The sequence below is a fragment of the Lutjanus erythropterus genome, chromosome 7 (genome assembly GCF_056507025.1).
Source record: "Lutjanus erythropterus isolate fLutEry1 chromosome 7, fLutEry1.hap2, whole genome shotgun sequence".
NCBI lineage: Eukaryota > Metazoa > Chordata > Actinopteri > Lutjaniformes > Lutjanidae > Lutjanus > Lutjanus erythropterus.
Genome location: NC_139323.1, coordinates 1,212,061 through 1,231,256, shown reverse-complemented (window position 1 = coordinate 1,231,256; position 19,196 = coordinate 1,212,061). Strand labels below are relative to the sequence as shown.

At 37.2% G+C, this 19,196-nt stretch overlaps 1 protein-coding gene across 1 annotated transcript in view; it reads left to right on the top strand.

Annotated features, from left to right (window-relative positions):
* Positions 1-13,939, top strand: part of naaladl2 (N-acetylated alpha-linked acidic dipeptidase like 2) — a 753,458-nt gene extending 739,519 nt beyond the window's left edge. The window contains exon 17 of the mRNA XM_084722364.1: positions 13,160-13,939. Coding sequence (XP_084578490.1) covers positions 13,160-13,403 — 244 coding nt within the window. The 3' untranslated portion in view covers positions 13,404-13,939. The remainder of the gene's footprint in view (positions 1-13,159) is intronic.
* Positions 13,940-19,196: the final 5,257 nt, after the last annotated feature.

The following is a 19,196-nucleotide window of genomic DNA, read 5'->3' as shown; positions in this document are numbered from 1 at the left end:
AACAACTACAAGCCACAAAAATAAAGAAATACAAGAGACACCAAGGACTATCAAAAAAACAAAATATATCATTGGGAAACAAAGAAACGACAATCCCCTGAACTGGCTACGGACACACATCCATGGATGCACGTCATTGGCTCCATAGTGGGATCCCAAAAAACTAGAGGCAATTGGAGAGAAAGATCGAGAGAGAACTTCTCAAGAGGGAGTGACTTCACTTTGGACTTTGGACAGCACATCACAGTCCTCCAGAAGCTCTTTTTTGGCCAACCGCAACAGACATCACCGACGAAGAAGAGATGCAGACGAGGGAGGCGAAAGACAAAGGCAGCGCCCATGGACCCAAAGATACGGTAATAAATCTGTCAAAAAAAAAGAACTAAATGATGAACATTTATCCCTTTTATCAAAAAGACTCTCTTTTGTACCTAGTGGGGGAACCAATATTTTTGGCTTAAAGGTAGACTTGTTCAGATGTTTTAGACAAATGAAATTGAGGTATTTCTTCAGAAATAAAAAATGACCTCACTGCTCAAACTGTATGTTATACCCCATTTAAACCAAAAAGTACTTTTTGCCCTAGTGTTGCAAACTCCTCTATTAATACATTCTGTAGAATTGTGGAGCAAGAGACGCCTTATCGTTTTTCCAATAATTTGACCAAAGGTGAACAAATTGCTTTAAAAGAGCTAATAAATGAGAAAGACATTGTGATAAAACCTGCTGACAAAGGAGGCGCGATCTGTATACAAGATGCAGAAAAATACAAACAAGAAATTATTTCGCAATTGTCTAATAACACTTACTACAAAAAACTTACTTCAGATCCTACACAGTCATTTCAGAAAGAAATCCACGTCTTCTTAGAAGACGCTAGGGAACATGGCTGGATTTCTAAATCTGAATTTGATTTTCTCTTTTGTTAGCATCCGATCAGACCTGTATTTTATACACTTCCTAAATTACATAAATCATTAACAAATCCGCCTAGTCACCCTATAGTAGCTCAGATAAACTCTTTATTGGCTCCTGTATCTGAATTTGTTGATTCTTTTATTAAACCATTCGTACAGACGTTACCATCTTACATAAAAGACTCTACTGATTTTATTTAAAAAATTTCCTCTGTAACTGACCTTCCTGAAAATGCCCTTCTATTCACATTGGATGTGGCTAGTCTTTACACCAATATACCGCATGAAGAGGGTTTACAGTCATTGAGCTTCTTTTTGGAGAACTGAGATCTTACAGAAAATCCTCCTAATCATTTTCTCATAGATTGTGCTACTTTTGTCATGAAATACAATTACTTTAGTTTCGATAATGAATTTTATCAACAGATTTCAGGAACAAGCTTGGGCTCAATCTGTGCCCCTAATTACGCCAACTTATATATGGGCTTCTTTGAAAAAAAATTCATATTTAGACCCAAAAAAAATAAGTATCTTCCCAAGCTGTTAAAATATTACAGATATGTAGATGTATGTAGACATCTATGTAGACAGATATTTTTGGTATTTGTCAAGGTGATCCAGAGGAGCTCAATGATTTTATGCGTTTGTTGAATGGATTTAAAAAGAATCTACAGTTCACATGTGAACTTACGGTAAAAGTACATTTTCTTGATATGTGGGTTATGAAAAATAATGGAAAACTGACTACCACCTTATTCTGTAAGGAGACCGATAATACTCTGTTGATGGCCACGAGCGCACATCCCACTCCATTCAAAAAGGGTCTACCAAAAAGTCAGTTCTTTAGACTGAGGAGGTTATGTCAGACCACAGAAGATTTTGTTTCAAAATCTGTGGGTATGAAATCTATATTCCTCTCACGGGGATATCCACTTGACTGGATAGAACAAGCGTATAACTCTGCATTGGAGAAACCATGTTCTGAACTTTTAAACAAGAGTCAAAAAAAGGATAAACAATTTTCAGTCACATGTGTGACCATTTATTCCCCTACAAGTAATTTAATTAGATCTGTATTTATGAAACACTGGCATATTTTAAAATCAGAACCAGAGTTGTCTCAATTCTTTAAAAACCCACCCTTGTTTGTACATAAACGCGGACGTAATTTAAGAGATCATCTAGACCATGCAAATTTCTCTCATAAAAGTAATCAAAAAACTCTGCGATAAAGTGTTTTAAGCCCCTTGACAAATGGAAATTATCGATGTGGGAGTTGCGCCCAATGCCATAACATGGTTAATTCGACACATTTCTATCATCCCCTCACAGGGAAAAAGTTTCCTATAAAGTCTGTAATTACTTGTGCATCAACTCATGTAATTTATATGATACACTGTCCATGTGGTCTTGCATACACTGGTAAAACAAACAGAAAACTTAAACAAAGAATAAGCAAACACAAGAGCGCGATCTGTCGACAGGACAGAGAATATCCGGTGGCAGCTCATTTCAGTGACATTAAACATGACGTAGCTTCCCTCCGCTTTTGTGGCATTGAGCATGTTTCGATGCCACCTAGTGGTGGAGATCATGATCTGTTACTGATAAGAAGAGAAGCATTCTGGATATTCACGTTACAAACCCTATCTCCAAAGGGACTTAATGATGAACTTTTGCTTAATTTAATGCTATAAATTGTTTTGTATTTTTCTGTATTCTTCCATATTTGAAAAATGGTTAGTTATTTGGAAGATTTGAATGATTAGATATCTTAGTTGTATTCTGAAGTTGTGTATTAAGTTCTCACCTTGTTTGCAACTGCCTTTGACTAATAGATATTTTTTGGTGAGAGAAGTGTGTTTATATGTATGTATGTATATACATGTGTGTATATGTATGTATGTATATGTATGTATGTATATATGAATACTTTTGTATACTTTTTTTTATTTAACAAGTCGCTTAGACCCTATTTCCAGTCTCTAAATAATTGTGGTTAAAAAATGTTTTCCTTTTGATATTGATATACCTATGTCCTATTTTGGATACACTTTGGAGTATGATGCACAAGATAATGTTGATACTTGTTAGGCTTGATTGGTCTGTATATATGTATTTTTTATGTGTGGGGTAGTACAAGAAAAAAAAATAGATTAGATTATTGTGATTATTATTATTATTATTATGAAGATTATTGTGATCTCTGTGGGCGTTACCCAATTCGATGAGTTTCCGGCCCTAATGCCGGGCTGATAACACCTGAATTAATTTCAGGTGTTGATCAATCTCAGCAGTCCTCTGATTGGATGTTTGTAAATGGAGGCAATTTTTGTCTTTATATATGGGTAGAAATGTTTGTATGCTGCTAGTATACCTGATGAAGGTCGCCCAGACCTCGTTGGATATCTAATAAATTAACAGAAAGTGAGACAGTGTGCGGGAGTCTTTTCTGTTCTTCTTCAAGTTGAATCTTCCTCCTAAGCACCTGTCATACTTTCAGGTGTGCAGAGACCTTTTTTAACATATTATCTCAAACTAAAAAAGGACATCTTCTAAAATCCATAAGTAAAGCTGCATTGGGAGATTACATGTTGAATTTGGAGGGTGGTCTTGTTTTGGAGAGTGACAAGATTGAGATGTGACTTGTAAAATTGTAAAATGCCAACTTTCATGTATGCATAGAGAAGTTCCTTTTCCACTATTTAAACTGAAAAAGACAAAATGTGCAGCTACATATTAGATTTGAATGGATACACAGATTAAGTTTTGAAGGCATCGTTCAAGCTTTGGAAAATAGATCAGCTGGAACTGACTTTACAAAATCCATACGCAGAGTTTGAGATCATGCAAACTCCCCTCTCTCAAAATCAGAATTTTTTGCATATACACACCGAAGTTCCTTTTCCAGTATTTTACAAATACATTAGTAACAATTCAGTTATTTATAAATAAATGTCCTATTGCAAAAGGGAGGAATTAAACAAACTAAACCTTGAGTTGGTTCTGAGAAAGAGCTACCAGACCACACAGAGACACCATGCAGCTGTCAGTGTTGAATGGATGCTGCTGCCCCTGCCTGAGTGACACCTGGGACCAGCAGACATAGTTTAAACCCAATTTGTTGTGTTCCCGAGCAGGAGACGGCCTCCATTAAGAGTGGATGTCAGGCTGCCGGGGGCCACAGCGATCGATAACAGATGTCTTTATGTACACTTTGAGGTGCTTCAAAAGGACCTCTTTCATAACTGGATATTCACAGGCAGATGGTGGATGGCAGTTTGTTGGTTAGGGGACATAGACAGACATGATTAGGTTGTTTTCTATTTTCATTTTCATCACTGCACTATTCCAATGCTTTTTTTATTTTGTTACTGTTTGGTATTTAAGGGTATTTTACAGAGGTGGAAGTACTTATACTTTTATGAATAGATTTTCAAGTCTGTACTTTTACTTGTACTTAAATATTCATTATGCCATGTAATCTACTTAGTTACTTTTAAAATCATAGTTGAGTACTGAGTACAATTTGAATTAATATCCAGACCTTTTATCTGCATTTTTGTAGCCAATAAAATGATTTGATAGCAAAAAAGCCAATGAAAACCAGGACATATAGACAAAAAACAAAACAAAACAAAAAAAGTCTATTAAATGACTGATCTTTTATTGATTTTTCATTAAGAATTCAACCAGTTAAAAATTTATTCATGGTTATTTAATCAATAGTCGTGGCAATAACTGCACCTCATCTAGTTTGTTTTGTCTGCTGGAGACATTTGCTGAATAAGGAAATAAAAACTTTAAATGAGAGGGGGAAAAAACACTTGTTTTGTATCAAATCAATTATTAATGATTAATTGATTGTTAGTGTTTTAACTATTGGTAAAGCAAAGTACAGAAGATTTAGAGCCCTAGTCTGGAAAGGTGATGGTGGCATCATCGGTTTAAAGTAACTTATACTCTCAGTAGTTTTTTTTTTGACTACTTTGTACTTTTACTTAAGTATTTTTCTAACACTAGAACTAATATTTAGTACTAGTAGTAATATTTTAGCAATGTAATAGTACTTGTACTTGAGTACAGATTTTCAGTACTCTTTCCACCACTGGTATTTTACACCTGACATGTTGGACATTCCATGATATGGAAAAGGGAGTTAATCCACCACTTCATCAGTCAGCTGGTTCCTGGCTTCTGTGTCCTCTATTTCTTATTTTTTCCTTTTTGAAACTAAGCTACATGGCTCTCACTGTACAGTTATTTACCTATTATATTTCATTTATAACACATAATGAATTAAAATTAGAATGAAATTAAAAACACTAGCTCCATGCTCCTTGGTTGATACTGCTTAATACTGGTACACTGATTTACAAGTGCAAACAAACACTGGGCTCATATGAGCTACACTAGGGAGCTGTTAGCCCCAGGTGTGTGCCGGGGCTAAGTGGGCTAACCCTGATAGTAGCTTAGGGTTTGCTGGCTCTGCTACGGAGCAGAACTAGCCCCGAGTCTGCACAATTATCCCCTAAAAATTGAATAAACACAGCTCAGGGGTCTGCAACCTTTGTAATCAAAAGAGCCATTTTTGGCCAAAAAAAAGAAAAAAAAATCTGTCTGGAACTTTTAAATTCTCTTTTTTTTTCCTGAGGACTTGTCTTGTTTTGATTTGGCATCCACAGCAGCTTATAGAGACTCAGAAAGATGAGCCATCGTCAAAACTTAGTTGACAATATATTTTGGGGTGTATAGGCTACATGTTTTTACAGTTAATGAACGTAAGAATCAATTTACTCAACTGTGAGAACATCCGTGTCGCAGAACACACTAATACTTCCAAACCAGTGACATCATCTCTGAGCTCACAAGCTGAAATAATATCTGAACTCATCATCAATGAGGTAAAACAACAGGCTAACCCTGTTGTTGGCGCTCATAGATGACATCATCACCTCAGTCTGCGGTCTCAAAATGTGGTGGAAAGTGAAAGCTGATTATACATCTACATTACAGATAAATTATTTCATACATTAATATTGTCCTTTAACAAGTCTGGCCCTGATTTAGAGGAATATATTTGAAAAATGAAATATCCTAATAAGAATGTTGTTGAAACATTGCAGCTCTATCCATGACTGACCTACTGTGTTTGAACAGAGCTGTCATGTTTATGTGATAGAGACCTATGTTGAAACAGACTGATGATGCAGATTTCCTGTCTGAAAATGCTTACGCCAGCCATATATAGTGCTGATCTGTCTAGGGACGTGTCGTTCCTCTTGTCCAGTGCATGCTTAGATGACTCCAGGACCATCAACAGGATAAGCGGTCCACACAATGGATGGACAATGGTCTCAATGTAGAAAACCAGGCTTTATTACTGACCTGATAATGACCAGTGGACAAAATGTTTCCTCAGCAAAACAAAACCATCCTCAAAATGTATCTGTTGTTCCTGAGTTACAGCCTTGTACAAGACATGAACATAATACTGACTGATTGCACAAAAACTCAGATGACTCCGCCTTGCATTGGAATGTGCAGGAATGAGCTCTCTGCCTGCTTCCTTCTTCCTTTAGAAAGCACATTTTCTTGCTTCTTTTCTTTCTGCTTGTCAACAGATTAAAACTTTATTGCATAACAAGAGGCTAATATATCTAGGGTTAAATATGATAGTTACACAGAAAGTTTGAATTTTTTTTAGAACGTGTGTTGTAACCATTCAATATTGGACCCAAAAAACGAGCACAGCCTGGAGCAAGAGAGAGGTTTAGACAGTTTATTAAGTGTTCCTTTTTGAAGGTTGTCCGAAGGCTTGGCTGAGACAAACAGGGTTCAGGCTGCAGAGGGCTGAGCAGGGCAGGGAAAGGAGCTGGTGGCTGAAGACAGAGACGAGGCTGGTTTGAATGGCTGAGCAGGGCAGGGAAAGGAGCTGGAGGCAGAGAACGAAGACAAGGCTGGTTCAGGCAGAGCTGGCGTGGAGGATCTGAAGCACAGGAAAAAGGCGTAACAGAGGTCCAGAAGAAACATCCAAAAACACACTAACACAACCTTTAGCAGGCAAGAGCCTAGATGTCTGTACTACAAAAGAGACTGAACGATCTGGCAGAGTCTGGAAGTCTGAGCCAGGGTGCAGTGTCTGCAGTGTCTTGATTAGGAGATTGGGTGCAGGTGAGCAGGAGAGCAGCTGCAGAGGATCAGATGGATGAGCAGGAAGGAGGGAACCAAGAGTCCACACCCAGCAACACAGACAGAGACAAACATAACACACTGGGGGGAGGGGAAACATGAAACACAAGGAAAGGGAGAGACAAGGCCCAAACTCTAACAATGTGGTGTTTTTTGTCAAAATTAAAAGCCAATCGGAGCCTGTCAGCTCATCGATCAGGTGACAGCCAGGCGCTTTCAGTTGGTAGAGAGCAACTGTGACACCTGGCTCTGAAAACTGTGCTTCGATCTCATGGGGTTATCGTTGCCCACGTATGCATGATGTCAGAGCAAGTTGGGATCAAGTTGGACACAAATCTACTAGGCATGCATTGTGCAGCGATCTCTGGTGATTAACTCTGCACAGGCCTGCCTCATCCCAAATGCACCTAATATCTGCCCTGGATGTGCAATTCCCCACTTCTCTTAACCCTAGGGAGAGCTGCTCAATTATTATTCAGGAGCCAGTCCCCACACGCTACACAACAGGTGATCTGAATATCCCTCCACTCAACTAAGAGGAATTTCTGCTAAAAGTAATTTTCAACAGATAAATGAAAGCAAGTCCCAACAAACTAGCAACTGCTACACCATAATTATTCAAATGTTGATTTAGAACAGTGGTCCCTAACAGGCGGACCGCGGTCCGAGTCCAGACCCAGACGCCGTCCTATACGGACCCGGACCTATAGCCAATAAATTCTTAATAGATTTTAAATTTTGACGGGATGCTTCTATTTTAACTGGCGCAAATTTTCTAGTCTTTCCGGCGCTGATTTATCTGATCAGGAATCGCACAGACCAACTGCAGAGAAGCTGCGTGTGGAGGAGACTGTTGTTAATGACAGAGTTTATTACAACAGAAACTGACATGATGGTTAATGACATCGACACCAACCAGATGCACTTATAAAATTAAACAACTGTATAAAGAGGCCTATACGTAAAACAGGAGAGTCTGTGTTTCTCTGTGAGAAACTTTCAGACCTTCTCACAGCAGAGTGAACAGGTGAGGGAGGAGAGGAGGGCAGACTGATCACTAATCAATCACTGATACCGTCGTCCTCTTGAACTGAAACTAAAAAAATAAAAATGACAAAACAGGTCACAAACCAAACCTGGGTGTCCACACAAATAAAGTCTTTGTGTGAAACACTGCAGAGTTTAACATCGTGCTGTTTACAGACAGTCTGCTGTCTGTAGTTTGACAGAGACAGAGGGTCGTGTCTAGAAGGGAACCCTAGACCCACGAAAGATCGCGAGAGTTTGCTTATTTTAGTAGAAATAATGGACACAAATCTCGCAAGAGTTGTGCAAATAAAGAGTTACTTTCTAGACACGACCGAAAAAGAAACATCATGTTGTGGTTGTTTTTAATGTGGCGGGCTGCCATAAATAAAACACTATTCACTGATCCACAGAGAGTCACTGAAACACTGATCACTAACCTGCTGTGATGGAAAAAATACTCACATTCTTTACTTAGGTATTTTTACATTGTGCTATTAGTGTTTTTACTTAATTACAATTTAAATATTTTGCATGTTATTGTTTCCTTTTTTGAAAAATCAACATTTTTATTGCTGTTGCTGTATTTTAATGGTATTATTATTGGTATTTTTTGATGACTAAATACAGACCTGCAAACTCATAAGAGGAGAAAAAGGTGGCATGTTGGTAAACCAGTCCCCTGTCCTCTGGGGGTCTGGGAGCATCTGGCCTGCTCCAGAAGAAAAATGTTGTGATTTTAATATGTTAACAAAACATTCTGGTGACTGTTTCAGTTAAAAGAGTTAGTTCACTCTTCTGTTTGTGGTTTCTGCAGACATTACTACCTTTACTTTTACCTTTGTACTTGAAAAAAAAGTAAAAAAAAAAAGTAAAGTGAAAACAGTAAAAGTAAATCTACATTAAAAGTAAAGTTACTTTACTGAGTATTTTTACTTTAGCAATTTATAGTTGTTCATTTAATAGACCTGTCTTATCTTCTGTTTTGTATATTACCATTGTTCTTAAATAAAGCAAAAGTAATGTAATAGAAAAAAATGCAGAATACGCAATATTTCTTATCTGATTACTCGATTAATCGGCAGAATAATCAATAGATTATGCTTTAATTTTACTGGTTCGGCCCACTTGAGATCAAATTGGTCTGTATGTGGCTCCTGAACCAAAATGAGTTTGACACCCTTACATTGCAGGTGGTCTACATTGTAGATGTTGATACAACTACTACACTACTTCAGTATATATCACTCTCATAACACAAGTTAGACATTATGATGTTCTGGACCTTTGCTTTAGGAAATTTTCTCTAACTGGACCTCTTTGAATTTCAGTTCAATACCCCTGTCCTACATGCTTAGTTTGGAGTGGGAGAGTGAATTGGTTGCTGTCAGCAACTTCACCACCAGGTGCCATTATATCCTACACCTTGATGGATACTTGAAAGCCTCAGCACCAAAACTTGGGGATCTCTGGAAACATCTTTAAAAAGTAACTGTCACTTGAAATTTCAAACAATATTCACATATGCAACATACATTATTAACAAATATAAATACAGAAAAATATTGCTGTGGTGTTTCCACTTACATTGCCATTGAATATCCAGTTGTTGCAAATGGTCCGCAAGTGCTTATATTAAAATTTCTTGATGACAGTTATCATGAGGGACAGGGTGCTGCTGTAGCTCAGTTGGTAGACCATGTGTCCTGTGTACCAAGGCTGTCAGTCCTCTGCAGCAGCTGCCAGTTTGACTCCCACCTGCAGCCCTTTTGCTGTGTGATATCCCCTCGCTCGCTACCCCCTTTCCTGTCATATCTTCTGCTGTCTTATGAATAAAGGCAAAAAATGCCCAATATATATAGCGAGGGACATTGGTAGGGACATGTCCCTATCCCTATCATTGCTTTGGCTTGCATCAATGTAATCCTATATATTGCGTATTGGGTATCAGTAGGAGTATTGTTAAACATAATCTAGGATTTTGCAGAATGGACAGGCCTTTTTCTCAGCACATAGTTTTACTTGTTATAGTCAGAAAAACAAAGTTACAACTACATGCTGTGGCATGTCAGAATCTTCCATGAACATGGTCTAGATTGATTTTTTTGTCTGTGATGGGGTCAGCTTTTCAGACAGCCACAGTTATCCATGTTTTTCAAAGCTTCCTATATTAGTGTTGTTTTATTGTTGTCAGAGGTATTTTATCATGATATAGTAATGCAGTTGAAAGGTGCAGACTCACTGAAATGTCTACTACTGACTTATGTGTTCATGTGCTGCTCAGAAGTCTAAGTTGGCTGTTACATAGTGCTGCAATCATGATCTACGCTGCAGTAAAAACAAACCCAAACATGGACACTGAGAACTTCTTTTTCTTAACAATGGCCACACATATACAGTATGCTACAATAACCTAAACACCCTTCACTGACAGGAGTAGCATCAATGGTTTCATGTGGTAGAGTAGATAGAGAAATCACAGTGATCTGACTTTGAGTCTAAATTGTGTGCTGAAGGTCAGTGTTCCTTCACAGCCTACAGCTCACGACCTGAGTCTTAACAGATGAAGAATCACTCCATTTACTCTCTAAGACTGTCTGTTCAGCCACTTTAAGAGAAGTCAATGTACTTCAGCCCCAAGGAGAGCAACACTCCAATGTCTCTGCCTTTCTGACCTACAAATGACTACTCTGCTACCCCCAAAGGCTTGCCTGTGTCTCTATATGTGCTTTGCTATACAGTGTGTTCATGCTGGTGTGTGCTACAGTGTGACAGGAAGACAAAGAGACATAGATATGTGTTCTTTAAAGGATAATATTTCATTTGGTACAGCATGTTTGTAACAAAACATTAAGCAGAGGTCAAAATATGAATAAGTTTTCATATGCAGTCAGTCTATGAATGTCAAATCAAAGCAGTTTAGCATGATTTGCCTGTAAATGATTAACTGGCTGCAGGTTGGCTGATGCCACTTTGTTTTTTGGGTTTTTTTTTTTTTTTTTTTGTGCTCAAACTGCTAAAATCCAAAATGATATTCAGCGTCTTTTCCAGAGGAAGATGCTACAGTGGCAAATGGTCAATAGAGGGCGTTAAGGCACCACCCAACCTTTCCCAACATCCTATAACTTCAATGAAGAAGACTTAAGACTTAATTTGGACTTTTAAATGACCAAGGAAATATTGTGTAGTTAGCAGGTAAAATGTATAACCTGCAATAAAATGTGTTAGTAAAAAAGTTAGAATGGAGACATAAAACTCAGTGAAGTGCCTTCAAATCTGGTGTTCTGAGAGGAGAACACTAGTAGAGAAGCTTAGAGTTAAAGAACGTGGACGTGATCAGGTCGACATTGTAAAGCAACAACAGTCAGAGGAAGATTATCAACTCTCTGTGGAGAACATAGTGACAGTGGAACTCAGCCTCACTCTGGGACCAGGTGATCTTCATACAGGTGAGCTGTGCTGGATAAACTATTCACATCCTTTACTTCAGTAAAAACACTAATACACACTGTGAAAATACTATATAAAAGTCCTGCAGTCAAAACTTTACGTAAGTAAAAGTATGTGAATATTATCAGCTGTTATCAGTGTGAAAAGTAAAAGTAACCACTGTGCAGTAAAATACTCCCTGTCAGTAACTAGTAAGTATACCTGTCAGGTAAATGTAGTGGAGTAAAATAATTGAGTTGAACTTTAAAGTAGCATAAAATGGATGTAATTCAAAATTCTACTTAAGTACAGTATCTGAGTAAATGTACTTAGTTACATTCCCTCACTGGAGATGACAGAAGGTCAATGTGTGGTGTTGATCTTTTACAAACTTTCAAATACTGCAATTTTGTGCAGAAAAGTGGGCAACACACCTTTAGAGTAGGTACTTTATATAAACCTGACAAGGACATTTAACAACAGAGTCTCTGAGAAATTGAGAAATCTCCCATGGGGGGAATTGGGTACAAAAAGTACATGTTAAGCCACACCATGGCAAATTTCAAATGTAATACAGTATTTTTATTTGGTTTTAGTGTGTCCATAATTTCCTTCCATTGTAAGAAGGTTTGTGGAATCACATTTCACTCTTATTGAGGTACTTTTTGCTTCCTTTAGTCTTTCAGCATAATAAATTGCAGCACAAAAGGAAAAGGATTTGTACTAATTAAACTACCGTAACTAACTGTAACTAAGTTCCATCAGGCTATAATAAAATGTTCTTTCAGCTCAGCAAATATCATTAAAGGTTTTTTCATATATTCAAATACACTGGTGCAATACCAATACATTTTCCTGATTTTTAATATAGCGCGCCCCGCCCTGGAATGGTAGAGGAAACTCAAATTCATTAAGCCTGTAAGAGTAACTTAAAGGTGGAGTATGCAAGATTAGGGGGGATCTATTGGCAGAAATGGAATATATATGGATAAGTATATTTTCATTACAATTTGCCTTCTGATAGGGGTTTTACACATTTCTCCCTTACAGCACCACTGCACTGCTGTCTAACGTTTCAAACGTTTCAGTCAAGCTCAAGCATCCATGTTAATTAACAATAAAAAAAACACATTTTTGACTGGAGAGGAACTTTCACAAATAAATGCACTCAATCAAGATAAGTTGTCAAAATAGAAATTAACAAATGACCTGGGATGCTGTGGATTTAAATGTGACATGTTCATGAAACAGTGTGTAATTAGTGTATAATCACCTGGAAATAAGAATCATTGTGGTTTAGTTACCTTAGAATGGGCTCCTTATATCAACAGAAGGCGTGGGTCCTCTTCCATGGAGCCCGCTGTTTTGCACCACCTTGTTTCTATGGTAGCACAGAATGGACAAGCCAAACAGTGGTTCTAGCTACAGCCTTTCATGTTTTGTAAGTTCAGTGGGTTCTCCTACACACTTGAAAGGGTAGAAGGAAATGACTTGATTTTCACAAAAAAAAAATAAAATGTGCATATATTATATTGTGCTTGTATGTATGAATTAGGTAATTCCTTTGTACTCTCTCTCCTGTTGTCTCTCCATAGGAACCTGTTATACAGCCTTCCGGGGAAGACTCCTCAGTTCTCCATCCTCAGGTTCTCACAGGAAGCCGTCCTGCACTGCAACGTCACCAGCAAAGTAGTCAAGCACAACTCTGCAGAGAAGGAAGTACTTTGCCACAGCACCATGAACCAGTCTCTGTCTCTCATCCTCAGGGCTATCCGCTCAGCTGAGCGCCTGGTGTGTTTTGGCTTGGACTTGTTTGAAAATTATCCAAATAACATGTGAGCTCGGCTGATACAGACCAACCACTGAGCTTGGATGTACTTTAGAGCAAAAACTGCCACTGATCAAGTCAATGAAGTTTAAATACATTGCAAATATTAAAACACAATTGACCCTCTGACTAACCTCGTCCAAACCCTTGAGAGCAGTGAGAATCAGAGGGTATCATTGAGTTGACACTTCCTCAAAAACTAATAATTAAAGTAATTTTAGTCAGCATAGATTCTAGACATTTTTTGAATGGTTTTCATGTCAAGGGTTGTAACAACAAAATCTTTTTTCTGATTGATGAATGTATTGAAACCAACCAACTTGCACAATAGCTCATAGATATGCAAATAATGTTGAGGCATTGGGGTCTTTTAAATTGCACTATACCCTCTTCCAATGAAAGCACACCAGTAACAAAATACATCTTGGTCACTTTTCTTTCTGCAGACACTTGCTCTGTTGTCTAGTTAACCTCTGTCCATCTTTTCCTGGACAAATCCCAGCACAGAAGCTTTTGAGAAACTAGAGCACAAATTCAGGGATGGTTATCTGATGAAGAAAAATGAGATTCAAAGGAAAATGTGAAAATATTTGAATTCTGTTTCTACAGGTGTAGCCATGTTAGACAAAGTCAGAGGTAAGCTGAAACCCATGTTTGGTCAATGTCACTTTGTTACTATACTTGTTTTCATAGTTTTGTGTGCCCAAGGGACATGTTTATATTCTATAACCTGGGTCTTGTATTTGTTGCACTCACTACCAACACTGAAGATATACAGGAATCACAACTCCAGCAAAACCAGGCATTTCTGGGCATGCAGCATCCTAAAACTTTCCCAGTAAAGCTTTCCATATGGTCCAGCCAATGTAATGTAAACTACTTAGTTACTTTTCACATCATAGTTGAGTACTGAGTACAATTTGAATTAATATCCAAACCTTTCATCTGCATTTTTGTAACCAATAAGGTGATCTGATCACAAACAGACCAATGAAAATCAGAAGATACAAACAAAAAAACGAAACAAAATGCTGCAGCAGCACACATTTGGAGAAAAGGTGTTAATATTCATTAATTATTAAATGATTAATCACAGTTAAAAAGTTAAGCAAATAAAAATGTATTCATGGATATTTAATCAGTAGTTATGACAGTAATCACACCTCATGTGACATTGTTTTGAAGAACTTATTAAACTTAAAATGAGGAAAAAAGTGAAAAAACTGACTCAGGGCCTGCTGCTCTTTAAACGTTGTGCTTCCTTTTCCAATGCCTAGGAGTGTATTTATATGAAAGGTATGTGAGTAAAAAAAAAAAGCTGAAAAATAACATTAAAATGAAAATGTAGCAAAATTTGAAGGCATTATCTGCCACAGAATCTCCATGCATCACCTCTGCCATGTTGTCATATTATAGACAAACATGGTAATAACTGAAACTTTTGACTAATCTTATCTAAGTCTAATACCCAGTAATCCATAAGGGCCTTGTTAAACAATAAGCCATTCTACTGTCAGCCTATCCAACAACACCCTTCAGCTGTTGTAAAATCACTGTAAGCCATGACATCTTATGGCTCAATGTTTTTTGTTAAAGAGCAATAACTCACATGTAAAACCATAGAACACAGCTATTCAAGGAATCTCATGCTTAAAGTAACAAAAAAAAGAATTACAGAGATCAACAACTAAACATTAGAGACAATGGGGGAAAATGCCAAAGTAAAAGGGCATTCTATATCAAGGCATCAAGATAATCTATTTATCATTATACTACAAAACGTTTTAGTCCCTTCATGCTACACACATATACAGTATAACACATAAACTGTTGATTAAAATCAGAATCAAATAGGATAAAATATATAATAATATAAAACAAAACAATATGTACTGTTGCATATATCGATACACCCAGGAAGTAAATCCATTGTGATTTTTTAAAAATCTGCATCAGGTTGAATGTAAACAGCAGCAACAGGATGGTTATTATAAGGTTGACATCTCTGGAAAAAAGTAGACATTGTCCATTAACTTTGACTGTGTTTGTGCAGGAAGGCTCATCAGTGTAAACACAGCGTCCTCCTGCCTTCGTCCTATTCAAATAAAGACAGTATATTAAATAGTTTGAAATTCTATTTAATATGCCATCTATGGCTGAAGTGAGTTGTTCCCATTAATTGGCATTCATTTTAACTTGTTATTTAATATGGAACAAGCAAACAGTAACAAAGGTTTGGGCCGTAATGAAATTTTAAAGGTAAACTACATGGCTGTAGCATTGTTGTCAGAGAAGAGATGTTTCATTCATCTCTGATGACACATCGTGGTCATTTTTATAATTTATTACAGTAAATGTATTCTACATTTTTTACTTTAAAGGGATAGTTCTCCCTAAAATGAAAATTCAGTCATTATCTATTCACCGTCATGCTGATTGAGGGTTGAGTTTATTTTATTGGTCTGCAAAAAACTGCTGGAGTTTCCCAGGAAAACAGTGTTGCAGAATCTCCCAAACAATGGAAGTGAATGGTGACTAGTTTTCAAATGTAAAATACAACTGGAAAAAAACATGGTGGAAATAACATTTTTTAGTACTTTTTTACTTGGCATGTTGGGGATTTAGGAGACTTGAATTACACTAGATGAGCAGCAAAAAGGCATTTTATGTTTTTATTCTGTTGTTTTTTTACATTTGAAAACTGGTCAACATTCACTTCCATTGTATATAAAACTAAACCTGACCTTCAATCGGCATGAGGGTGAGTAGATAATGACATTTTGGGGTGAACTATTCCTTTAAGTCCTAGCTGGGTTAGTATGGTTCCTCTTGCTCACCTCTAGTCTTCCTGGGGTATTCCTCACCTTATCTGGCTGGGTGGTTCAAAGATGCCAAGTCCATCGTGGACTGTATCAAGGTCCACTGCTCTTTAATCCAGACCTTGTGCTTCCCTTCCCATTGCCTGCAAGTGTATTTCTGCCAAAGGTGATTCATGTTTGAGTTTTTAAAAAAACAGCTGTAAATACATATGATTAAAACAAAAACACAGCAAAATTTGAAGAAAATACCAGCAACAGCATTTCCATGCATGCCCATTGCCCTGTTATGTCATTATAGACAAACATGGTAATACCTGCCTATTTGAAATATAAAACTTTTTAATAATCTCATCTAATACAAATCAGCCATTATTTGAAAATACAAAATTGGCTACCCAGAAACCCAGTCCTGTGTAGCATTCATAACGATCTTACAGTGTAAATGAGGTAAAAACACTCAAATGTTTTAGCATAAACCAGTGAAATGAAACAGCAGAATGGGCATCACAAGACACAGTAATCCCAGCTGGATGCATTCACAATCATTCTGCTCTGTTTGAGACTCGTGCTCTGTCTCTACTTGTCATTCTCTCCTATTTTTCTCAATGACTGCGCTACATCCTGCACTCTCTTAATGTTTTAAGTGGCATCAGCCAGTGCTATCTCTCTGCCTCCTCTTCCTCTTTATTCTCCTCCTCACATTCTCTCCCTAATTAATGCCACTATCCAGTGATCTCTTTCATTGTGTAGCAGTTTGCTCTGCTCATGGCAGGAGATTTAGGAGTCTAAGTCTGCTGATTTTAATAGACTGCACAAGCCTGAATGGAGACTTGAGCAACAAATCTTTTTTGTAACTGTTTAATAACTAATTATTAGTATGAAATGGTATTCAAAAATGATTGAGGAAGAGCAATAGTGTATATTAGTTGATGGTTCTCAAGCTGGAACCAAATTGCTCAATCTAATCAACCAGACCACAGATCAACAGCTCCAGCAATCCTTTCAAATGTAAATGTAATTCAACATTTATTTAAAGACTGCTTGTAAAATGGGGCTTCAGGTTTTTTTTTTTTTTTGTAGTTAGGCATGTTGTGTACTAGAACAGTGTTTGTGTGAAAAGAAATGAGTAGAGCACTATTTTATAATATGAAAAAAACTATTTCATACCTTAACTTATTTGTAATAGTTTGAATAGTGATAGACTTTTTTAGCATGTTGGAAGGGTGATGGGAAGGCAGGGGATGACGCTTGGGATTTACTAATAAGTCTGAATTTACACACACTTTTAAAATTTTATGAGAAATCATTTAGCCTCTGGAAAGATACCAACATTGTTGTTTCTTTACTTGCCCAGATAATCTGTATATTGTAGTAGTTTGTGTTTCCACAGTCATAATTATGCATTCAGTGGATTCATTTTTAGTCTATCTTTTTATTATGATTACATCTCAATTTGCAGCAAAGATTTGATACGCAAGATTTTGTAAAGTAAATTGCTAATTTGTATTTAATTGTCCAGTTTACAATCTGGATTTTTGAAAATAAAACTTTTCAGGGATCAAAAATATAAATGTTCATTGCTTTAAATCATGTGCCTTTTATCAGAAAAAATGCTTTAATTCACAAATATAATGTCAAATGGAATACCAAAAAATTGAATGAGCGCCCAGCTTTTGTTGACGTAATGCACTATTATTGGTCTTCACCACTGGGTCTGAGCTGTAGAATCTGATTAAATACCCACCACTGTGTTGTTAAAACAGCCCATGTGCTTTTCATTTTAACTAATTGACACTAGCATTAGCATGTGTTTAAAGAGCATGCAAAGTAAATTTGTAGAGTGGTGCAATTGCATAGAAAAAAATGCAACCAACAGAAAATAAGAAGATCACTTGTAGCTTGAGTTTGTGCACTTGCTGCTTGTGGCAAATTAACAGAGTGCAAAAAACTTCACGTAATCCAAGGTGAAAATCTGTTTCATCTTTAGTCTGAAAACACCTTTTCTACTGGTTCTTATGTTGACAATAACACAATGCTTTGCTAAAAAAGCCTAATTGCTGGTCAGCCGGTTAATTTTGTAAAGACAAAACAACAATACTGGAATTATACTGTGTTGTTTTGTTATTCCAAGTATTCAATCAGTCCAGAAAGCTCTGAGGTTAGCCTGGCATTGAACCTCTCACTTTATTTTGATTTCCAATGGGCATCATCAATGGATGCAGATGACTGGACGGACCTACAACCAATCACAGCAACGAAACGTGATGTAGCACTAGGTGACACAATATTTTTTTCCCGGGATGGTAACAGAAAATCCCACCCTACTCTGCCTCTGATTGGCCTGCCTCTGATTACCCTGATATTCTTATCCCAACTCCATCCAATCACACTCCATATGTGAAATATGGCCACACCCAGCAACTGAAGTGCTGCATGCTTTGAAATTTATTTAGAAATTTAAAACGAAGTAAAAGCCAACAACACCACCTAGGAATTTACAGAGTCTAGGACCCTGAACAAGGCTCACAGGTTCTACAAAAAAATCAGGGGAGCAGAGTTAAAAACCAAGCAGGAGGATAAAAGTCAATTCAAAGGGAATTTATTAGAATTAAAAATAAATAGTGATGGTACCACCAATCACCAGTGTTAAATTATAAAATCAACACTACTAATAAAATATTTTAAAAAACAATAAAATGCGGTTCAAGCTCATTAAAACACTAAAAATGGCTGTTCAGCAGGCCACTAAAACCCTATCAGACAGTCCAGTGCCAATTCAGCAACTCCTCCCATGTCCGCATCCTCCCTTTCACCATCATGTCAACTCTAGCCTTGCACATCTCCGACATGGTACACACAAGTAGTATGCTCCCCACTGCTACCCTAACTTAAATAATGTCTTGTCATGGCCTGCCTCACTGTGCCCACCTCTATATACTAAGGGGTACCCACGGTCTTCCTGGGCAGTAGAACTGCCGACCCAGG